The sequence below is a fragment of the Populus trichocarpa genome, chromosome 1 (assembly GCF_000002775.5).
Source record: "Populus trichocarpa isolate Nisqually-1 chromosome 1, P.trichocarpa_v4.1, whole genome shotgun sequence".
Taxonomy (NCBI): Eukaryota; Viridiplantae; Streptophyta; class Magnoliopsida; order Malpighiales; family Salicaceae; genus Populus; species Populus trichocarpa.
This window is the reverse complement of record NC_037285.2, coordinates 8,018,001-8,042,385: the sequence shown is the minus strand read 5'-3', so window position 1 is coordinate 8,042,385 and position 24,385 is coordinate 8,018,001. Positions and strand designations below refer to the sequence as shown.

The 24,385-nt window shown below is 35.8% G+C and overlaps 3 protein-coding genes across 8 annotated transcripts; all 3 read left to right on the top strand.

Moving 5' to 3' along the window:
* Positions 1–3,597: 3,597 nt before the first annotated feature.
* LOC7479296 (putative pentatricopeptide repeat-containing protein At3g25970) lies at positions 3,598–9,721 on the top strand. Of its 6 annotated transcripts, XM_052447349.1 has the most exons (3): positions 3,598–6,642; positions 8,373–8,461; positions 8,889–9,721. In XM_052447349.1, the coding sequence occupies exon 1, from the start codon at positions 3,751–3,753 to the stop codon at positions 6,208–6,210; it is 2,460 nt and encodes an 819-aa protein (XP_052303309.1). In that variant the 5' UTR covers positions 3,598–3,750; the 3' UTR covers positions 6,211–6,642; positions 8,373–8,461; positions 8,889–9,721. The 6 variants fall into 6 exon arrangements, with proteins under 6 accessions (XP_052303309.1, XP_024456914.2, XP_024456929.2 ...); XM_024601146.2 differs by having other exon boundaries at positions 8,373–9,721; XM_024601161.2 differs by having other exon boundaries at positions 3,598–8,461.
* Positions 9,722–11,282: 1,561 nt separating this feature from the next.
* On the top strand, positions 11,283–13,065 carry LOC7479295 (uncharacterized). Its single transcript, XM_024611342.2, has 6 exons — positions 11,283–11,772; positions 11,886–12,000; positions 12,082–12,163; positions 12,244–12,295; positions 12,436–12,490; positions 12,577–13,065. The coding sequence occupies exons 1-6, from the start codon at positions 11,410–11,412 to the stop codon at positions 12,753–12,755; spliced, it is 846 nt and encodes a 281-aa protein (XP_024467110.2). The 5' UTR covers positions 11,283–11,409; the 3' UTR covers positions 12,756–13,065.
* A 2,874-nt stretch (positions 13,066–15,939) lies between these two features.
* Positions 15,940–19,337, top strand: LOC7472749 (uncharacterized). The gene is made up of 5 exons (XM_002299477.4): positions 15,940–16,399; positions 17,115–17,478; positions 18,115–18,185; positions 18,756–18,854; positions 18,964–19,337. The coding sequence occupies exons 1-5, from the start codon at positions 16,196–16,198 to the stop codon at positions 19,054–19,056; spliced, it is 831 nt and encodes a 276-aa protein (XP_002299513.2). The 5' UTR covers positions 15,940–16,195; the 3' UTR covers positions 19,057–19,337.
* Positions 19,338–24,385: the final 5,048 nt, after the last annotated feature.

Sequence of the window (24,385 nt, the reverse complement as noted above, 5' to 3'; positions counted from 1 at the left end):
ACTACATGGGTAAAAAATTATTTTTGATGAGTCCAAGAATCAGTTAATTGGTCTCCAAATAAAAGTTACCATTGGCGTGTTTCTCTTTAAGAACTTAAGAGGACTGTTGTGTTGACTCCTTTCCATACAATTGATCAAGTCAGGAGGCAAAAAAGACAGACAGTGCAGCCAGCCAGCCAGCCAGGAACTTCTTCACCCGTGTCTTTGATTAGAATTCCGAGAGCATAATAATCCATAGATAAAGTTACTTTATGCTAAAATTATCCGAGGAAAAAAAAACATGTCTTACCGTTGAAAATCACAGCTAGCTAAGAAAACAACTTTTCAACAATCTTATTTGGACAGACTACGGAAATTAGGATCACATGCCCGTCGTGGAAGTACTTTGAACTTGGATGTATCTTAAAAATAAAATAAATTAAAAAATTAAAAAAATAAACTAGAAATTATTTTTCACAATATTATTTTTTGAAAATATATTAAAATAAAATATATTTTTTATTTTTTAAAATTTATTTTTAATAATGCCATTAAAAAATATAAAAAAATTTAATTTAAAATAAAAACAATTAAAAATTTACAAAACTCAAACAACCTCGTGAACTTGACTGGGAGAGTCTGGCTGGCAAGCTGGAACCCACAAAAGAGAAGAAAACTAGCCACGTCGACAGTGATGGAAAGAAGTAGGGACCGGGCTCACAGCGACTGAAACTTTTCAAATCCTGTTGACTCTAAGATCTCGATAACTTAAACTAAATTGAGTGGTTCATTTTTTAAAGAATTTCTGAAGAAATTAAATTGAGTGGTGTGTCTGTCTGTCTATGCAAACCGTGTCGGCGAGATTTTGGAGGGCAGACAGAGTGAGAGAGCCCGAGAGGGACGTTAGAGTTTGAGAGGAGGAACATATGTTTTTCAAAATAATTTTTTATTTAAAAATATGGTAAAATAAATTTATTATATATATATATTTATTTATTTTTAATATTAGTAAATCAAAACCATAAAAAAACACTAAAAAATAAAATTAAAAACAAAAACTATACCTGGGATAGCACGTATATATACATGGACGGTGGATAGGAACAATCTCGCAGTTAGAAATGCAGAGCGGAGAACCCTGCCGTCTTGTTCTTTTTTACCTTCTAGGCTTAGTACTGGCCTAGGCCCATGTTTCATGAGCTACTACTATCTTGCCGTGCTGTGTCGGCTCGCCTGCTGGTCCGTTTCATTAATTTTTTCCTATGATGCATTATGAAATTCGTTTATTTATCCGTTTAATTGTATGAAAAACGATGGAAAAGTGTATTTAAATACACGTAAGTCAACTACTTTATAGATCACACGTACATTTGTGTTATCAATGCTATGCTTCTGGTCTAAAAATCTATGAATTGTGAATCTGTGAGCCAACAAAAAAAATAAATTGTAAACGTGTACTTCCTTGTTTTTTTTTTTTTTTTAAATATATTAATATAATAAAAACTTATTTTGATCTCAACTGTCAGTTCGGGCCATGTCAAAAAAGGAATCGCCTGCTGTTCGGGCCATGCGAAGGCCTCCTAGTGAACAATCCTGTTTTTTAGACCTCAACAAAAAGCTAGCCTCGTCCCATTTCCTGAGGAAAAATCCCAATCCTGTATAAATTTTTAGAAGGCTGAACGATTGAGAGCCTGATTAGGAAAAAACCAGTTTTTCTATGAATGACACATCTCCATTTAGCTATTGAAAACTAGGTTTGGCAACATACACTCATTGTTCATTTAATAATTTTTTCTTGCATTTGTTTTCATATGCACTACACCACCCTTATACATGGTGCCTTAAACATACGAATGTCTTCTATTCCAATAAAAAACTTACTTTGCAGGAAAAATCGTATATTCACCATCAAGCTTAGTCACACCAACAACCCATAACATAATTATGGAAAATTCAATTTCTATTTGAAGTTTTTTTTTACTCAGTGATATATATATATATATTAAAACAACTCAAAAAACATTGGTTGGCTTAACTCGAACAATGAACTGATTTAATATATTATTTTTTTTAATTACTTTATAACATTTTCATGTTGTAGCTCAATTAGTTAACACATATGTATAATGAGCCGAGGTTACGAGTTTCAAGAGACACATTAATATTTTTTATGTTACAAATGACCTATCATTTGTTTTTTTTTTTTTTTATAAAAAAAGGGGTAGACAATAAAACCTTACAAAAAGAGAAAAAAAAATACTAGGCAAAGTGTGCAGGCCAAACTAATTGAGCTCTTTTCAATTTTAAGGGCTTTGGACATGGGGCTTTGGACTTAATAATAATGAATTCTATAGATCTAATTAGGCTAATACAAATATCTCTTGTCCATATAGTGGAACATTTTTAAGCAAAGATTAAATGTGATTAAAAAAAAAAAGTAAAAATTTTTTTGTTTTTGTTTTTACAGTCTTGGTAATTGACTGGTTTAAGTCAATGAAGCGCATGAATTCATTACAAGATTGGTGCTTATTGGACCAACAAATTAAAGTACTTTAATTTACATAAATTCAGTTTATATAGAAGTTTTGTATAATAATAAGAATGAGAGAAAGGTTATGAGTAAATAGCGAAGTGGATCAAAGTAGTATATTATTGTAAATCCACTATCAGCGGGTTCAATTCCCATCATTTTCCCATAACCTTGAAGCAAATGCTTTATATTTGTTCTTTTTTCCTCTTATTTGTTATAGGATATTTTACTTTATTTATTACTTTTAATCTTATTTTTTACTCTTAAAATTGGATAAAATATACAAAGAAATATAAACAATGAACTACTAATGAATTATACGCAATTTGGGTTTTTTTTTGCAATTGTTTTTTTTTTATCTTTTGCTTATTTTTTGTTCCAATTCTATTTTTTATTGAATTTTATTATTTAATATTGGTTTGATTATAAATTGGTTTTTGTATTTTCTTATCATATAATAAAATATAATAAAATAAATATACTCCAGGAAATTAAATAATTCAGGTTGTGAGTTTAATGAGTTGACTAAGATTGACTTGACTTGTAACCTTTTTTTTTCTTTGATTTTTTTATTTAAACTTGCTAATCAATAAGTTTATGTCGCTATAGCTTTTATAAAATTTAATTTAAAATTTAAGTTATGCAAATATTTAGGTTGAGAGTTTTTAAATTTAAATCATAATACTAAATTTAATGATAATATTAAAATGTTTTCAACAATTTAAATATTATTTTTTATGCTCTAATTTTTTTTAAATCCAATCCTAGTGAGAGCACGAAAAATAGACTACTTAGGGCATGTTTGTTTCTGCGTTTCAAAAGCACTTTTGATAAAATTTAAATTTTTTTTATTTTTTTATTAACTTCAAATTAATATGTTTTTAGTGTTTTCAAATCATTTTGATGTGTTGATGTCAAAAATTATTTTTAAAAAATAAAAAAAATTATTAACATGTATTTTAACATGAAAAGCTATTTGAAAAGTAACCACAATCACACTGCCAAACAAACAGTTTTGAAATTAACTTTAAAAACGTTTTTCATGAAATAAAATTAGTTGAAACCAGCTACAAGCTTTACATGATTCGGACGGATTCGCCTCATTTCTCCACTCAACCCTCCTTTCATTTCCCGCGTTTAGCACGTCATTATAATTTATAACTACCTGTTAGTTGCTTAAACCCTTAAAAAACCTCTCGCAAGCAAACCAGAACCTCTTTTATCACCACCACCATGCATGCATGAAGAAGCTAAGAGCCCTGGCACAAACTCTCTCCTTCTCTCAATTCGAAACCCTAATCTCCCAAAAAGGTTATCCTCAAGCTCTCAAATCCTCACTCACTTTGTCATGTCCTCTCCTCACCGACCAAACCTACTCTCTCTTCATCAAATCAGGTCACTTTCTTGACCCCTACGTATCCACAGCTCTCATTTCTCACTTCTCCAAACTTCACAACAACAACAACAACAATCTCTCTCGCTCTCTTTCTTTCTTCTTAGACACACAAAACCCCGATATCATCACTTACAATGCAATCATTTCTGGGTTTGCAAGGGCTAATGATTCTAGAACTGTTTTGGGACTTTTCAATGAATTAAGGCATGCGGGTTTGGTGCCTGATGTGTTTACTTTGAGTTCTTTAATTAAAGGGTGTGTGAGTTTGAGAGAGAATTGGGTTTCTCAAGGGGTTTGTTTAAAACTTGGGTTTGGGTCTAAAAGCTTTGTGATTAGTGGGTTGATTGACAATTATTCAAAGAATGGAGATTTGGGGTCAGCTGAGAGGTGTTTTAAGGAGTGTTTAGATTTGGATAATGTGGTCTGTACTGTTATGGTTAATGGGTATGTGTGGAATGAGGAGTTTGAGAAGGGAAAACAGGTTTTTGTTGAAATGAGAGGGTTAGGTTTCGAGTTAAATGCATTTAGCTTAACTGGTGTGGTCGGGGCTTTGTTTGATGTAAGAGAAGGGGAGCAAATTCATGGTTTTGGTGTAAAGATGGGATTTTTACGTGGTTCTTCAATGCATTTTAGCAATGCTGTTATGAGTATGTACGCTAGGTGTGGAAGAGAGGTTGATGCTATTAAGGTGTTTGATGAAATTGCTGAACCAGATGTTGTTTCTTGGACTGAGAGAATAGGAACTGCTTCTGATGGTCATGAAGCTGTGGAATTGTTTAGAATTGTACTTTCCTTAGGTTTGGATGTGAATGGGTATACTTTAATTAATGTTTTGTCAATGATTGGAGGAGTGAAATTTTTGAATGCAGGGAAGCAGATTCAAGCACTTTGTCATAAGACAGGGTATTTCCAGGTGGTCTCTGTCGGCAATGCTTTGGTGTCCATGTATGGGAAGTGTGGGCAAATCTGCGATGCTTGTAGAGTTTTTTATAACATGATTATACGAGATTCTGTTTCTTGGAATTCTCTGATCTCTGCATGTTCTGAGAATGGATTTGTTAATCAGGCTCTAGAGGTGTTCTATCAGATGCGTGAGTTGTCACTGCAACCTACTATACATACTCTGGCTAGCATTCTTGAAGCAGTGTCCAATTCAAACAATACAAAGCAGGTGATACAAATCCATTCACTTGTTGTTAAATGTGGATTCATGTTTGATGTTTCTATGATTTCTTGCTTGATAACAGCGTATGGGAGATGCAACAGTATGGATGAATCCAAAAGGGTGTTTGCTGAGATTGATAAGGTAAACTTGGTTCATCTGAATACGATGATAACTACTTTTGTCCGTGCTGGTTATTATACTGATGCTTTGGCATTGTATCAAACCATATGGAGCTTGCACCGTAAAGTGGACAGTAGAACTTTCAGCATTATCCTTAAAGCTTGTAGTGCTATAACAGATATGCAACTGGGAAGAGCAGTTCATTCCCTAGTATTAAAAACTGGATTTGATCAGGATAGCTTTGTTGAAAGTTCTGTCATCGACATTTATTGCAAGTGCGGAAGCATTGGACAAGCAGAGAAAGCATTCAGGAGTTCATCTATGAACAGTTTGGCTGCTTGGAATGCCATGATGATGGGATACGCCCATCATGGTTGTTATCAAGAAGTTTTTGATCTCTTTAACAAGATGTCTCAATTTGGAATAGAACCTGATGAGATAACTTATCTTGGTGTTCTTAGTTCATGCTGCCATGGAGGGCTCGTGAAACAAGCACGCCACTACTTAGACTCTATGTTTGAACTTCATGGAATAATCCCACACTTAGAACATTATGCCTGCATGATTGATCTGCTTGGTCGAGTTGGGCTCCTGGAAGATGCAAAGAAAACCATAGATCACATGCCTATTCAACCTGATGTTCATATATGGCAAATTCTTCTATCTGCCTGCAATATCCATGGACATGTTGAGCTGGGAAGAGTTGCAGCAAGAAAACTTCTTGAAATTCATCCTGAAAACGAATCTGCTTATATTCTTCTATCAAATCTTTATGCTTCTGTTGGTATGTGGAATGCTGTTGGAAGATTAAGAAAAGAAATGAAAGAAAAAAATCTCCGCAAGGAACCTGGTTCTAGTTGGATTCAAGTAGGTAGAAAAAGTCATACCTTTTTTGTTAATGATACTTCACATCCTCAAAGTAAAGAAATATATGCGGAGTTAATAAGGCTGTATAAACAAGTGATAGTGTCCCTGGAACCGGAACAAGATGGTGCTTTTCTATGGATCAATGGACCATGAGGCATAGAAAATTCTCTTGATTTCCATGAGAGGCAACAAATACCCCTTGGTTTTTACATTTCATAAGTGAACTATTAAATACTTTTATTCAATCAGGAGTCCTCAATTATAGCTTCTACTGAATATTTGCACAATCCATTCTGTATTTGAAATGAGTATTTAATGATTAAATGCACTCAAACACTGAAAATCCTCCCTATCCTTCGTATCAACTCTTCCAGAATACATTCAGTTAGTCGTCATACTGATCAATGAATGAGTGGTTCCAGTTGCTGTGAGGTGCATGTTAAAGTTACAGCATGGGAGATATAATGATGTTCTCAGTATTAATTAGAGGAAGGTGCATTATGCTGATCATCAAAAATAAAAATCGGGACAGGACATTGATATTTGGCTCAGATCCCTCCATCCTGGTATGATGGTATCGTGGAGGTTAGTTTACCATGGTAATGCTGATATTCCTGTTATTTAATGTAGAGGATAAGATTAACTAGTTAGACACCTTGAAACGTTTTCTTGTAATTGTTGACTCTTCTGCTTTGTTTTACCTGCGTACTAATTCGAGTTGATGTCTCTCCATTGCGTCCTTGTTGATGAACAATTTATTTCCTTAAAAATTCATTGATTCTGATCCTTTTCTAGATAAGCTGAGTTAGCAAATGTTATGCAGGTTATTTCTTTGAAAGAACCTTGCTGGTAGGCTGTCGGGGAATTTAAAATATGTGCTCAAAACCTATGTCAAGTGTTTGACAGAATTGCTTTCCATTACATTCTAGTGGTCCCTTAACATTTGAGATTTAGTGTTCCTGGCATCATATTTCTCCTAATTTTAGTGTTTATCCTGCTATCACATTGTTATGTATATGCTCTATGCTATTAAAAAACTATTTCAGACACTTTGATGAATATGTTCAAGAATATTATTCTGTTAGAATGGAAATGCTATGCAAATAAAAGGGTAGATTATGTTAATGAAAAGTTCTTTTATCATCAATTAATATCAATCTATCTGAATTCCCTTTGGAAACAAACTCTCTAAGAGCCTAGAGTGCATGCATTGGAGATGGTAGCTGCTGTGGCATATCATGCTGTTGCATAAATAGCAGGGTAGAGATTTGCTTTTTTGGACTGTAACCAATAATAAGTTTTGATCTGTCCAAATAAAAAAATTCCTCCTAATGGCAGGAAAACAGAAAATAAGAAAGAAGATATAAATTGTCTGTGATGCTACAATATTTAATATCAATCAGAATATCCCAACATTTTCAATATTTTCTCAAATATGAATTTACCGTTGAAATGTAAGCTTGGTGAAGTGTCTAGCAAAACAGGTATCGTGGATTACATGATCATTTGTTGTTGTAGTGCAGAAAGTTTTCCATGCATATTCTATAGCAAGTTCTAAGAAGTCAGGAATTACTTCAATATTTCTATGGGTGGGGTGGGTGGGATGTGGGGGTCTATAGGTGGGATATCTGGTCTAGGGAGGAAATGTGGATAGGCCTGTCAAGTCAATGGGAAGTTACGAGGCATGCCAGCAACTCATTTGGTTGTACAAGATTCTGTTCAGATCAACTCGAGATAGATTGAATTCATAGGTCGACCTAGAACTTGAACAATAATGGATCATGTTTGAGCATGTAATGGTTGTCAGCGTATCTGATTGTGAACACTTGCGGTTGAGGACTATTGGATATTTCTTGTTGGACTACGTTATAGTATTTGGCTGTACTTGAAAATGGATTAGGACGGGTCAATACAACAAAATTCTTGTGTTACAATTAATTTGTGAATCCCCAAAACTTTTGGTTTCACTATGCTTTACCAGCCCATTTCCATGCTATTTCATGTTTTCTCATGGTATCATTCTGGATTGGAGTTTGATGCTGGCAAACCATAAGTCTTAAAACTTCATGCTCTAATTTGCCTAGTTTGGAGGCTGTCTGTTATATAATTTTTCCCACTGTGAAATCGAAGGCATTCGAACTTGGAAGTAAACAAAAGTATAATTTTTTTCAATAAATGCATCCTTCACAAATGAAAATTTTGTATGAGCTTTGAGGCTATTGAGCCACCTTCATTCTTAGATTTAGATGTTGGCAATGCCTTTGTATATTTAGAAGTTCCTGGTTATTATTTCTAAGCATTATTGGTACTGGTAGGTAGTGCCTTTTCTGGAAACATGACTATCTTACACAACAGGCTGAGCAGATTAAGCAGGAAAGAAAATCCACGCAACTAATAATTCTAGGTAAATTCAAGATATTTCATGCTGTGAAGATGATGATTTAAGACTTGCTTTCTGTTTGACATCATGTGATATAGTTACAAGTTTAGATATTATCAAGTTGGTGCTTTCAATTGGCTATGCTCGTTAATGGGTGCTTATTGCTAATGATAACTATGGCAACGAAATTTGTTAGGAAGGAGCATGTCAAGTGGTTTCGATGTTAGTTCCGTTGCTTTTTGTGCCAATCATGTGGGATGCCTATTTTCATTCGCATGCAATTTTTTTTTGGTGAATATTATTAGCCTTTTGTTTTGGAAACCAAATGATATCTCACTAAAAATGAATAATTCAACTGGAATTTGGATTAAAGAGAACAAAAAAAGATGAAGAGGCTTGATTTGATAATTGTGGCGATCATACAATGTCTAATATTACTTGTAGCATCCAGCTTTTTATGCCTTCCTCGGGTAGCTTTTTCTCTGGGAATGATGTTGATGTGAAGAGGCTTTGGATAGCACGGAAACAATAGAGTGGAAAGCATTTGCTGCTATCCTTGACTTTATCTGCCCTCTCTTTGGAAGTGGCCTGGTGCCCCTGGAAATCCTGTCAAGTGCAGCAGCAGTAACATCACGGACCTTGTTCATTGTGTATATCAAGGTATGTGCTGAGCTTTACTATTTGAAGAGGCTTGGGTTGATAATTGTGGATATTTGATTGAGTTGCTTCGGTCAGGACTTAGAAGAAGTTTATATAGTGCAACAACAACTCATTGCAATACCAGGTCCTGGAGATTATTGATTAGGAGAGTGAAACAATGGCTGTTGATAATGGTGAAGGGTTGGGAGGCATGCCAGCCAATTTGTCAGGCTGTACAAGATTCCTTGTAGCTCAACTTGGGAGATATTGATTTTCGCAGTATGGTTTGGTGACTGATTGTCTGAACAAATGATCCATTGTTTAATATACATGGTGATAGCTCAGAGCATATCTGCCCAGGAACACGTGCGGCTTCCAGAGCTATCTAGGAGCTTTTTGCTGGATCTCGGGCAGGCTTCTAGACTTTTTGGTCAATAAAACTTATAGGGGGATGGGTACAACATACACGTTTTACAAGGAGGCAAGACTTGTTGGGTTGTTTTCATTGTTTTTTGTCGGACATATATTAGTTTAACTAGAAGCAATTTGAACAAGCCTTGGGAAGCAAAACCTGTATTGCTTTAATGTTTCTGCCCATGTTTTCAGGGAAACAACCTTTGAAATTTAAAAAACTTATATTACTGATGCAGGTCTGTCCACCATCTTCTATTGCAAATTTACGTGTAATTGATGCTGAATTACGCATTCATATACAGGAGAGAGTACCACAACTATCAACTAACATGTTCAATGACTGTCGCCGACAATTCTTTCACACTGCCAGTATTTGACAATCCTCTATTGATTTTGAGCCTTCAGTTGGTGAAGAAATTTACACAGGAAAACTGATTCTAGCCGAGAGAGAGAGACCTATTTTGGTATGTGAAGCTCCCATTTTGGATTATTTTAACCTTATGGTCAGCTGTAGAAACTAGGGTATCTCTCTACCATGTGCAGATTGCCAGTGTGGACAAAATCACGTCAACTAGGATTCTTTAATCTTTGGAACATATAGCAGCCGTTTTCATTGTCATGTAATGCAACTACTGGACAATCTTCTGTTTGTCTGGGTCACATGGGTAGCCAACCTTGGCAAATTCATCCTTTTCTATTGGCCATGCTCTAAATCTGTCTTCGCCCATCAGGAAAACGCTGACACTGTTCCCATTGTTTACATAAAAAAACAGGGAGCACTGGAAGATAACAGGAGAGAAGAAAATCGCGAGCACAATTGTCACCCGAAAACACAAGACCATTAATTGTTTAATCATGATTAATTGCCTTATGATCCTCAGAATCTCAACCTACACCCTCGTGCAAGACAACAATTTCGCTGGCATGCCTCCTAACCTCCGATTCTCGCTACAAAGCATGTTTTTGTTTCTATCTCTGTGGTTGGTACAACTCCCAATGTTTAATGCTAATTTGCTATCTAGTTTCCAAATCATATAATCTGCTTAACGTAAATGTTTAATGCGTAGGAAATTTTTGAAGGGACCAAACACGTAACTAGACCAGAGTTTAAAAGAATTTAAAGCTTTGGAGCTGTCATGGCGTAAACAAACGAGACTCCACAGGGTATAGGAATCAAAATGTAGGTTTAGCACCAGCCACAAGCTATGATCATGACAAGGTTTGAACCAGACATGCTATCTGACCTTAACCATCGAACAATCCATTGTTGGCCTTGCACAAGGAACTTTGAAACATTTTATTTTTCTAGGTAAACCCAGGGACTTGATCAAAAACTACAAAACAAGTAGTCATTTCCCTTCTCATAAACCACTTCGCTCCCACTCTAATCAGATTACAATTCAGAACCTTCAAAGTCGCAAGGGTAGTTCATGGTGTTAGCTATTCCATCCGAGGCCTCGAGACATCTTATTTATTCGTTGATTGTGTTATGAACAGGACTAGAGTTTAGTCATGGTGAAATATGAAAGTGAGAATTTCAGAGTTTTTCAGCTTCTTGTGTACATCTAATATCTCCATAAATATATTTGTACTGTCGGGAATTTGTCTTCTAAAATCCCAAATGAAGCATTCGTGTAGATAGCATTCAAAAGAAAAACTCTTTCAAGAGAAACCTTGAAGGCTTAAACTACATAAAGTGACAAGGTGGAATTAGTCCTGGAGATTCTTCACAAACTTTACGCTTCGTCGGCTCAAACTCGCATTGTCATGCCTAGTACGTGGAGAACATTCTTTGATTTCCTGTCAAGGCAAAAAACATGCTACTTTATTCTTTGCTCGACTCTCTAATATTTGGTTCATCCTTATAGTCCTTTCCATACGTACATTTCAATATCACCATTTTCTTATGCGAGTCACCAATGGCAGCTACTGTCAATTTCTATGGCCAACTCCCGCGGCAGACCATCTGCCCCGAAGGAGTGGCTGGACTCACTTTTGGCTTCTCACCCTTCAAAGGGTCGTCTCAATCAATGCAGAACAAGATGAAGATAACATGTTTAAGAAAACGGGCAAGTAACAAATCATTCAACAAAAGATGGGCAAATATGGTTGTGTCAGCGGCAGATGATTTCGACTTCAAATTGGGTCCTTCTCCATCCCATATGATCAAGCAATTCTATACATGCATCAATGAGAAGAAGTTGAAGGAACTAGATGGCTATATTTCGGATGACTGTTTCTTTGAGGACTGTTCCTTCCTTCAACCAATGCAAGGGAAAAAGGTACCTTCTTATTCCTCGTTAGACTTTGTTTTATATCTGACAAACATATTTCTCGATTCTTCCTATCAAGAGAGCCTATAGCGCATAAGAGACCCTGTTATGCATCGCTGCAGGAGGTTATGCATTTCTTTGGACAACTTACAGCAGGCATGGGCCAGAATGTGAAGTTCATTCTTGAACATGTATGTGAAGATGATGAATTTACAGCAGGAGTGAATTGGCACCTAGGTATAATCCTCAGCCATTGTCTAGCATTAAGATGTATTTGTTCGTAACAGTCTAACAAATTGATGAGAATTCTCTATGCAGAATGGAAAACGATACAGATACCCTTCACCAAAGGATGCAGCTTCTACGAATGTTCTCAAAAGGAGGACAGACTTGTTATTAAGTAATAACCAACTCAACAAACATTTCTGACCTCCAAATTTCATAAGAAAACGAGTTTCTCACTAATACGCTTTGCTACAGGAAAGCTCTGGTTGTGATAGAATCACCCATCAAACCAGGAGGCATAGTTCTGGTAATTGATCAAATTAACATGATTCCAACACTCCCTAAATCTTTTTGGTCAAAGAACAGCCTTTCTAACGAATTCTATTACCTGATTTTAACAACTTTGCTTTCTTCTGGATGTGCTCTTTGTTCAACTGACAAATACAGACTCTGTTAAAGAATGTGACCGCAATATTTGACGATTTCCCAAAAGCTGCAGAATGTACGTTAACTTTCATTAGCAAAACGGCCACGGGCATCGAACTCATAGCAAGATGACATTTATGCTTCTCTTTTTTTTCCCTGCAGGGTTACTAAAGAGTCCTCATGTCATAATGCAATTCTGTTCAAAAATTTACAGCAGACTTTTGGCACCTTTTGTCAACCCACTTCTGGCGGGCTACATCAGAGCCTGGAATCTCATTGCAAGATTATTTGCTTTTGCACTAAACACAATAATCCATTTTCTAATGAAGTATTTTGGATAGGATGCACTCACTAAGCTTTTATGTGCATCAACACCAACACCAACAGTAGAGAGTAGTAGCTATGCATCAACAGTCAGTCATCATCACCATCATGGCTCGACCACATCTCGAACAACGAAAGAGCAATCAATAGTACAAGAACAGGTGGTAATGGGGGAGGTCTGCTGAAGGAAACAATAGGATCCGTCTTTTCATTTGGAACTAGCCCTTCTTGGACAGAAGCATTGCTCCCTTGTTTCTTTGGAGTTGAAGTGACTGCAGTACCTGGTTTTATGAGCTTCTGATTACCAGTAATAGAAGTCTTTAATTATATGTGATGGTTCAGTTTGTGTGTGTGTGTATATATAAATGTTTGCTTAAAAGTTGATGATTAAAAAAAGGGTTATAGGAAGTGTGATATCTCAATATATTTAGACCCGCAATAATATCAAGTCTATTCAGGCTTAATATTTTTAGGAGTACATGTGGATCTGACGAGATATCAAACCAAATATCCTTAAGTTCAGCTACGCATTAAGCCCAAGTATATATGGGTCTAACAAAATCCTAGACCCAACACTTTTGGGTTCAACTATGTGTTGGGTCCAAGTAAATGTGAGCATGACGAAATGCCAGACTTAACACCCCTGAATTCAGTTATGCGTTGAACCCAAGTACATATGAACTTGACGAGATAACAGACCCAACACCCTTGGTTCCAGCTACGCGCCGAGCCCAAGTACATGTGAGTTTGACAAGATGCCAAACCTAATGTTCTTGGGTTCAGCTACGTGCTGAGCCTAAGTGCATGTGGTTGACAAACCCAACACCCTTAGGTTCAGCTACGCGCTGAGTTATAGTACATGTGGGTTTGACGAGAGGCCAAACCCATCACCCTTGTCATTCAAGGTCCAAATACATATAGAGTTGATAATCTTTTTACGCCCTATATTAGGTCACAAAGATTTGTTTATTTTTTTTTGTCTTTTAACATAAAATATTAAAAGTCAAGAATGATTATCTCTTTACATTCCTAGGTAAATAAAAGTCTTCTAAAAGCCTATCATATTTTCATCAATATTAATATTGTGTAAGAGATATCTATCTTTTATTAATGATATCAGGAGAAAATGATGTTCCAACCCCTTCATTCAAACAGTATGACAAAGTTCAGAGGCTATATATACCATCTGAACCATCCAAGTAAATGATTCACATTTTTTTCTATTCTCTAAGTATTCATATTCTTATTTTCAGAATATTTATTATACATAACTAAGAACAAACACTATTATTTTTAAAATAAAAGCTCATTCTTTCATTTATTACGAGTAATGAATTTGATTTGTTTTGTGTCATCAGAGTATCAAGTGAGCTTTTGGACCTAAGCCTTAGAGTCAATTGGGTTTGTGATATGATTTCAACTCTCAAACTTTGGGCAACATAGGTTTAGAGATCTAACCCTTACCCTTTTTATTTTTATTTTTATAATGCTATGATTATTGAGGTTTTTCTTTGTATCATGATTTTTTTTTGTGTTTAGTAATATAATGTATGATACTTTTTTAAAGTGTTTTTTAGTTGAAAATATATTAAAATAATATTTTTCATATTTTTTTATATTTTTAACACCAGCACATCAAAATCATCGAAAAACATCCAAAAATGCATTAATTTGATGTTTTTTCAAGCGAAAAACACTTTAAAAAGTAGAAACTACCATGGTGCCAAATATATAATCATTGTATTAGTGAATTTGTTGATTTGATATTCAATTGGTCAATTTACAAATGTTATAATTCAACATATATCTTGTAATGATATTTATATCAATGTGAAACCCATTTCTTATAGTGGCTGTCATAACTTAATTTTGGCTTCTTAAAATTTTCCTTTTTAATGTAGAAAATATTTTTCTTTCAAAAAATAAAAAAAAATAATACTTCGAATCATAATTAGACATGCATTTAATTCATAGCTGGTCAGAATGCTAGGTTGATGAATAATTTGGGTACTTGCTGAAGAAATTTTAGAAAATAGACTGAAATTGGTCAAGACTACCAAATTAAAAATTTAAGGACAAACATGGACAAGGTTGCAAACTTTGGTAGTCCATTTTGGATAAATGGGGACTTAATTAAGAATGAAGTTAAAAGATCAGGGATTGATTTATATTAAGGTATGATGTGTTAATTTGTAGAACAATTAGGAAGTATAATGTGTTTTTGTTACAAACACGAAACTATGTGATAGTGGACAAACTTGGTGCATGAGTACTTCAAGTTTGATCCGACGAGGACGTCAAGTTCTTTTGATGAGGGGAGGTTTGTAACGAGGTTAAATTCATCAGGAGTGCGTTAACAAAGACAATATTGGAAACACATAATGGACAGTGGCATCCTGTGAGACTATTGAAATCAACAATGTCGATAAATTCAATAACATTGGTTAACTTGAGTTTGGACTTAGATGATGAACATTCCAAGGTTTAATGAAAATATTTTTGGTACAAATGACAACATACATAGGCAATGGAAAATTCAGTAGCAATGTATGTCTAACGATTCAACATGACATTGGTTCATGTTCAACATGAATTCTAACTCGTACATAGGGCAGTCCAAAGCACGTGGACGCACCTATTTTGGTGGGGTTGAGATTTCAACGAGAAAATCGACCATGTAACGCTATCCATGTTGATTTGATAAATACATAATTTCATAGGCCATGATCAAAGTGATCTTAGAATGAACTAATGAGTGTTTAGCTAGCCTTCCAATAATGTTTCTTATTGAACCCAATTCTGCATAATCTAAAACCCAGACAAGTATGCGATCAAACCAAATAAGATAACTGGCTGGGTTAGAAATGATAGAAAATGAGACCTTTGTAGCCACATATTTCATTTCCATTACACTCTCAGTGTGTCATCAAGTTATCATCTTTTTACAATTATTATTATTTCCTGGTGCAGTCATAGTTTTGTCAAGAGTATATATACTTCTAGTGTTAAACAGGAGGCATTATCAATGTTTTTTTTTTAATTATTAATATTGAAAAGATGACGAGTTAACAAGCATCACTAGAAAAAAAAAAAAATTTAAAATATTTTTAAAATGCAAAAATAACAAAAGTGACAGAATAAAGATAAAAAATAGTTATATATCAAGAAAATAAAAATAAAAAGACTGACCCACTCAATTCCCCTTGCAGACAGACAACCACTCACCCAAAGAAGAAAAGATAGAAAATCAAAAATCCCCAAAGCCAAAATAAATCCCCTCTTCTCTTCTCCCGGCCATCAGATTTTCTTTCAAGCCCCGCTATCTTTCAAAGTTCAAACCACCAGCTGACATCCTTCTCTCCACAGAAAACCACAAAGCAGCTCCCTAACCACCTCAAGCGCTGCCATTCCTCTCTCCACCACCGCCACCCATCTTCTTGTTGGGTAGTTTCTAGTTATGGCGTCTCGCGTGTTATCCACTTGCTTAATCACTCCCCCTACAAGATTTACCCATGCTTCTCCTGTGAAACTCTCAAACAAAGCATCATGGTTGAGGTCTAAAAATAGACGGATCAAGTGTGAGGCTGTTGGGGACAGCTCTCAGACGGTTTATAATGGTGTTTATGGTCCCTGGACAGTTGAATCATCGGACGTTCGAGAGGTACTTTTTAATTTGAAAGTTGTAGTCTTTCCTCAAAATGAAAATTTAATGGTTTAATGGAATAGTAAAGGACTACTCCTGCATCAGATAAATGACAAAATGAAATCTGGTTTGTAGTGGTGTGCATTTATGATCTTTACTCATTCCCACCATGGAACGAGTCTGATGAGGGCTGCGTTAAGGTGGAAGGGATGATAAAATTTAGTGATTTTGACTATTCAGTTTGGGCCATGTGGCTTGGGAAGACGGAAAGGAATACCAAGGTTCCTTTCCTCAGGCAATTTTAGACGGGGCATAAGATTTCAACAAAACGTATCATTTCCACAGATTTTGGTGTGGTTTTGGAGTGGGGCGTGTTCCATGTAGGACTTTTTCTCTGTTCAGGAAGAGCACAGTGCATTTGTCCTTTTTTTCGTTGCCTTGAGTTTCCTTAAGAACCAATGCTGTGGCTCTGTTTAATTAATCATTTGTTGACGTGCATTGTTATTTTATAGTCTTGTTTTTGTTAAATCAAGATGCTGTGATTATGTCATCAAAATTGTGGAACTTCATAAATTGAGAGAAGGACAAGCTGTTTCATGCTAATTTGTCAATCTTGAATGCAATCGTAACAGCATTGTGGTTTGAATTATTGCCTCTAGACATAACCAAATAAATTTAAATAATACTTTTCATAGATAACTCTTTATTGAGGATAAATTGCTTGTTGTAACAGGTGGTTTTATACAGATCTGGATTAGTTACTGCTGCTTCATCATTCGTGTTTGCTGCATCATATGCTTTTTTACCCAGCGACTCTCTGTTGAGTGAAATAATCAAACAAAATCTTGATTTATTATACACTCTTGGAGCTGGGGGTCTTGGCGTATCTTTGTTTCTTATTCATATCTATGTAACTGAAATTAAGCGCACTCTTCAAGCTTTTTGGGCACTGGGTGTTATTGGATCTTTAGCTACATGCACGAACCTTGCTCAACCAGCTGGTGAAAACTTGATACAATATGTTGTTAATAACCCAACAGCTGTCTGGTTTGTTGGTCCGCTCTTTGCAGCACTTACAGGACTTGTCTTTAAAGAAGGTAATATGGTTGTTATATTCTGTGCATACTCTGCTAGTTTGGGTGGTCACTTATGAATTGAATGCAGAATTATTTCGGGGTATTCACCTTTCGATTTTGTAAATACCATGGTCAAATGGGACACGCTTGAAATTAAAATTATTACGGGGATATTTCCTTAAGATGAAATTTACTTAACCACAATACCCCCATTTTGCATAATGTATTGTATTGTATTCAATAATTCCTTAATAACGATACAGGGAAAACAAGTCAGTAGAAAATTGTTTCTTATTTCACCCGTGTCAAACTATTGAATGGAAATGGGCATTTTAATTTGCCATTTCCAATTATTTGTGTCGAAGTTCTTATGGGATCAGGGGGTTGGGACAAGAACAAAGAGAGGAGTGCAAAAAGAATTCGATGTGTTCAGCCCTTCAATCATGGAACTGCTTGTCAGCAAATAATAAATTGTCTTAAATTTGATATTTTCGTCCTTTCATTTTGATTATATCAGGATTTAAAGCTGCCTTTTGCCTCTTAGTATGAGTATGTAGTTTGTGATTTTTGTGTGTTTATTTTTATAGCTCTTGATGCCATGTTACATATCTAGTTCCGAATGCTATGTATACCGAGTTATATGATTTTGTATTACAGGCCTCTGCTATGGAAAGCTGGAAGCTGGTATTCTTACATTCATTATACCAACAGTTCTTCTTGGACACCTGGTATGCTTTTGGAAACATTCAGCATGCGATCAATATATTTCCCTTACCATGGTCAAATTGGAAATATATTCACATGTTTTAGAAAGGATGTTTGTTTTTTTAGAATAAGTCGAGGTTATTCTTATAGTCATCTTGTCTGCAATTTTCTAATTACTTGTTTTTCCTCTTTACAACCCTTGCAAGATGTTAGAAATTGCTTGAGATGTTGGAGATCGTTATTGCAATTACTCCTTGTTTTTCCTCTTTTCAACCCTTACAAGATATTAGAAATTGCTTGATAAAAAATTTTATTCTAGTTTTTCATCCTTTTTTTACGTCAATTTTTGGGCTAGATTTTGCTGGGGCTTGGGTTGGGGTAGAGGATGTTTGCTTGCCTTCATGATTATCTGAATATTGAACCTCGAGGAAGTACGTTCTGAGGTGTCCTTGCAATTGATGATAGAGGCTGTTGTGAAAACCTCCTGCATGCTTCTGTATTTTGTTGTGTGCTTGTGTAGCACACTTGTATTCCTGGGTTTTTGTATTCTATTTTTATCTAGATTTTGATGGCTGTCATCTGTTATAATGCAGACTGGTTTAATGGATGATGGAGTAAAACTTACACTTTTAGCTTCATGGATGGCCCTCTTTGTGATATTTGCCGGAAGGAAATTCACTCAGCCCATTAAGGTATGTTGTTGGTCAATAATTCATGTTAATGTCCTCGGATAATTGAAATGATTGGAGCACGCAGTGAATATCCATGGAATTTTCTGACGCTTTGTTATTTAATTTCAAGGATGACATAGGGGATAAATCTGTATTCATGTTCAACTCTCTTCCAGATGATGAAAAGAAAGCCTTGATCGAGAACCTTGAGCAACAAAATTAAGTCAGGAAATATAATTTATAAAGGATCGATTGTGAGCCAAACATGAAACCATGGTTTAAATAGAGGAAGGTTCTTGTACAATTTTGATCTTCCATCCCCTGTAATATGCTGTGATTAGATCAGAGTTAGTGTTCTGTATAGCATACCAGCTGGTTGTGGTTTTTTTTTTTTTAATGTATTTCTCTCATTTGTAAATGCCTTGATAGTTGTCACAGAAATTTTGATCCTGGAGACCAATAATCTTGTTCTTTGCAAGACTATCAAAAATGGTTTTGAATCTAGCTTGAAGCTTTGATAAAAAGAAGGCCTCTGCCAATTACAACCCTTAAAGGAGCCCATTGATTTTTTCTTAAATAATGACCTGAAGCTTAAGTTTTTTTTTGGGGCATGCGAGGATAAAACGATGCATTGCCTCCAGGGCCAGGCCAGGTAGTCCCATTTCCATTGATCATCGTAATTAGAGAGGGCCGAGGGTTGGTCTGATAGAGGTAAGCTGGATATGCGAGTTGTGCACGACTGAATGTCATTCATTTTGTACTGTTCCTAACTTCCACGTCTTCCATATCCAGACTGAAAGTGACTTAAGATTTGTAAGGTGCTTTGGCAATCACTTTGCTTGCACGTCTTAGTAATAAATATGTTTCTATCCTGATTCAAGTCCTCATTGCTTCAAAATATTAAAACTCTGTTACTTGGGAGTATTGTTTTCATGTTTGGACTTGAACTAACTTGTTCAAAAGTCAAAAGAAACTTTAGTAATCAAATCCTAATTCAAGCACTCATTGCTTCAGAATATTAAAACTCTGTTACTTCGAAGTATTGTTTTCATGTTTGGACAGAACTAAACTTTAGTAACCAAATTGTTACTCTGTCCACACCACAATTTTTTTTTTTTAAAATTCAGATAGTGCGTTGTTTGATTTGCTCGGATTCCAACTATTATGGTGCCCGGAAAATTAGGCTCATGGCCTAAAAAAAACCAAAAACCATCTCATAAACCAAAATCAACCTGAAAATAAAAATCAAACCGAGCTTAAATATATTTTTTTTATGAACTTTAAAGGTAAAAAACACCTAATATGAAGTTCCCTCATCAAATAAAACCATTTGATACAAATATCGACTGTTTTGGAGGCCTAAATCGATGTCAATGATATTTTTCTCTTTCTACCGTCATAATCTGACGACCTTTCTCTCTCCTCTCTCAACCAGAGACAAAAAAAAATACCAAAAATTTTTTTGAGAAAATTAAGGCACTAGAATCGTATAATTTGCGTTATTTTTAAAGTTAGAGAACCAAAGTTTATATTTCCCAAAACTTCTGGCACGCCACCCATGTTTGACACCCTTTTCATTTTCATCCTTATTCCTCCACTTCCACCCCTGACTAAGAAATTAGAAGTAATTGGCCTTAAATTAAGATCAAATCGCCTAAAATAAAAATTTGAGGACCAAAATGAATTGTCAAAAAATGAATAGTGTCATCCACAGTGTTTTGAGAGGGATGAATAGTGTCGACTGCACAGTGTTCACCTCATGCGTTTTAGTTTTTTAAGTTAATGGAGATAGGTGGCTTTTACATTATGACCATGCACCTATCAAGACCACCTTCATACGTGACCGACCACACTATCATTTATTTCATGCACATATATTGCTTCATATAAAGTGTGCCTACAACGTGTAAATGGTTTTTTAGCATAATTTCTGGTTTTTATTATCATCATCATTTAAAAAGATAAAGACGCGTATCCCATTTGGTTCCTTTATTTTCTACCTATAAATTTATTTGTTTTCAACATATAGGTATGCAACCCACCCATTCTTATCCCATTAGTTTGTGGGTCAAGCTGGTATCTAGGGTACTTGGTTAATCTTCTAGTTTTAGCAATCTAATCAATCCATCTTTGGCGAGGCTTGTTAGATGAACATGCTTGATACCTGCAAAAGGTCATCTCTTATATATTTGGGGACTTTGCGATGATTAAATGAGTATCATTTGAGAGAAAAAACAATTATAATTTAGAAGAAATCCCTAAAATAGATATGCCATTTTTTATGAAGAAAAATTAAACCTCCTTTTGAAGGATACCCTCTTTTTTTTATAGTCCCCTTCAAACTCTTTATTAAAGAGAAAGGGTTAAAACATTAGAAAAATATCTTTGACTTATCAAGATAAAATATCTCTAACTTGTTAGGATAAAATATTTATGGCGTGAAAAGAGCACAGACTCAGCGTTTGGGTGAGCCCAAAGATAGTGGGATGGAAACTCGCCAAACCTACATATGTTTGGGCTCAATGCTTAGTTGAGCCTATAGATGATGGATTATTACCCCCTTTTTTTTTATCATTCTTTTGAAGGGCAAATCCAAACAAAAATAATAAATGTTGATCTATCAATAGCCCCCAAAATCTTTGGGTTTTATACGTAAAGATTTTAAAGAGTCTTTGTTAGCAATAAATGAGGCACCTTTTACCTTCCCTATGAGATCTTATGTGCCCCATATAGGACTGTTGGAATATCCTAGTCTAGGTGGCTCGTCCTCACTGGGAAAATGTGTCTATTAGAAAATAAAATGGTGGCTAGCTTTCAATGAAGTAATTGAGTGAATTTTTTAGATTTATGATGATATGAAAGGTTATTCGTCTGACCATGAGAACAAAAAGTTTATTTCTTTATAACCCTAGCTGTTCTTGCTTGTGACTTTTTTTCACTTTCACTTTCTGTGATTTTTTTAAAAATTCACTCCCGCAACAAGACCCCAGGTCATCTCTTCTCTATTTCAAGAAAAGACCCACTTCAAATATTTCCTATTCTAAAACTTTTTACCTGAGTTTCTTTAAAACAAAACAAATGAACCCAAGAACGTTAGATCCATCTCTGAAAAAAACACTCATATCCCCGACAAGGAGTTCGAGTTCCAACCAGAGCCTAAAAGAAGCAGTAGGGAAAAAGGTTCCATTAGACTGGGTCCTAGGATAAGAGGGTATGCTATATTGACATCCTTATCTAGTGGGGAGAGGAAAAAAAAATCCTCTTGTAGGAGTCTTTATCCTTCCCCCTTACCAAAGATACTCAGGAGAGGAGGTCTCACATGAGTCCCTTTCCCATCCATATGAGAGATTTTAAGGAGAGATGAAGGTTGCCCCAAACTCCTAAAAATAACATCCCTAACAACATATATGCGATAGATGTAGAATTTATGGCCCACCACCAATCTGAAGAGTATGTGGCTCAGATGCCCGACCCTGCTAAGCATATTAGTAAGTAGACCCAGACACTACTTGGAGTTATTTTGAAATTATTGCCCCTATCTATATGTATATGATGGGGTATCCTTCCTTCTTCAAGGGTTCACGAGGGAAGTGTTCTACTACTATTAGCTGGGTCCAGGCCAGTTGCACCCCAATGAATAAACAATCATGTCCTCTTTTGAATAAACAATCAGGCTCGAGCATACAATTAATGTTTTTAAAAGATGTTATCAATTTATTTATTAACACCGATGAAGGCAATGACTTGTGGTGGTTCTTCACCTTCTCCAACAGAAACAACGGTGCCATAAAGAACATGTTGGTTGGAAAGCAAATGCATGTTAAGAAGTGAAGGTGAAGATGATTGGTTGTGAGATTCATTAGGATAATCAATCTTGGAGAAGGACTGTAACCGATCTAGGGTTGTTTCCACTACTAGAAGGTCCCCTCATGACGTAAATAATAAGCCTCGTTTGAGCTCGGATGAGGAAAAAAACTGTTCTGTGCTGGATTCTATTTTAGCTGAGTATGGAATCAATAAAATGGTCTAATGACACTACCACACCATTTTGCAAAGTAGGTTGTTGTCCCCCCCCCTTTTTTTTTGCCTTGCTTCTGGTTTTAGTTTTGCTTTTATCTTTATAAGACTAATAGTTGAAGGAGGAGAAGCTTCAGCAAGGCCCATTGGCGAAAGTTTACCCCGGGGGTCTTTGTCTCTTGCAATTAGTAGAGGTAGAGGTGGAAAGGTGATAGGGAATGTTAGTGAACTCCTCGCTCCTGAGGGTTATATTTTTGAGAGGATAATGATGGGGGCCATTGCCCCTATAAACATTGGGGGTTGTGATCTTCCCCTAGCCAGAGACGAAGTAAACCAGACTCCCCTTGCTGTGATTGCGGGTGTCACCACCCGTTTCAAGAGGAGGAGAGTTTTTACCCCAACAATAACTCATGCTCCAACCCCACCAATAGAGGCTCCCAAGGTGTTATTTCCTCTACCTCAACTTTTTATCTTGTCGGCTGAGGAAGCAATAGTTGGGACTTTTACTAGGGCTAACCCTGAGGAGTTCAAAGACACCTTTTTTTAAGTGGTTCTTGGTCGCTCTCCCTTTGATTTTCCTATCCTGATGAAAGAAGATAAGGAGACCATGATTAGAGGAAAAACAGGCCTCAAGGTGGTAAGAACACCAGAGAGGATCCTCACCATTTCATCAGACATCTCCACGATGTCTGATGAAAGCTTCCACCCCTATTTGGTTTTAACTGGCCAAATGAATTTTAATATAAAGAGTTTTCTTGTTATTTTTTCTGTTTGGTTTGGTTTGGTTATTACCACTTTTAATAGTTACCTTTGGGAGACCTTCATGATATGCACCCAATTTTAGAAGTGTTGGGTAACCAAAAAGGGTTTCGTGAGGAAGGTTGTTATTGTGAACATGGCAAATCAAGTTGCCTTTGAATGACTACAAGAGAAAAAAATATGTTGTGAAGGGCGAACTGTAAAGCATTAAGGTGGTTTATTTCATACTAAAAGACCAAGCACATGACTTTGCCCTTAAGCTGGGCTCTAACAAAAATTCACTCGAGGTCGCCCATAACTAGGTGGTTCCCCTAAGATAGGAGCTTCTTGAAGCAAGGACCTCCCAAGCTAGTCTGTGGGGCTGAGCTTGCTATTACCAGGAAAAAGGCTCAGTGTTCCCAGGAAAAGTTTGAGGCTTTAAGGGACTTTCTTAAAAAGTTCCAAGAATGTTTCAGGGGGTCGACAACTTTGACCAAGATTGTGAGAGACAAGATATTCCTCACAATGTCCAACATGTATTTCTTCAGTCTCTCGAAGGATGCATGTGGATTTTAGTGCAGCCTTCTATCCGGTCCCAGCCCTTGATTTCACAAACATATTCTCGGCTAGGACCTCTGTAGCCCAATAGGGAGAGTACCTAGCTAAGGAGCTTGAGCTAGATCGTTAGACCCCTATTTATGTATGTATACATATTTTTTTTTAATAAAATTCATTTATCGCAATAATGATTTTCATAAGTCTGAAGTCTTTGTGTAGAAATTTTATTTGGGTCCAAC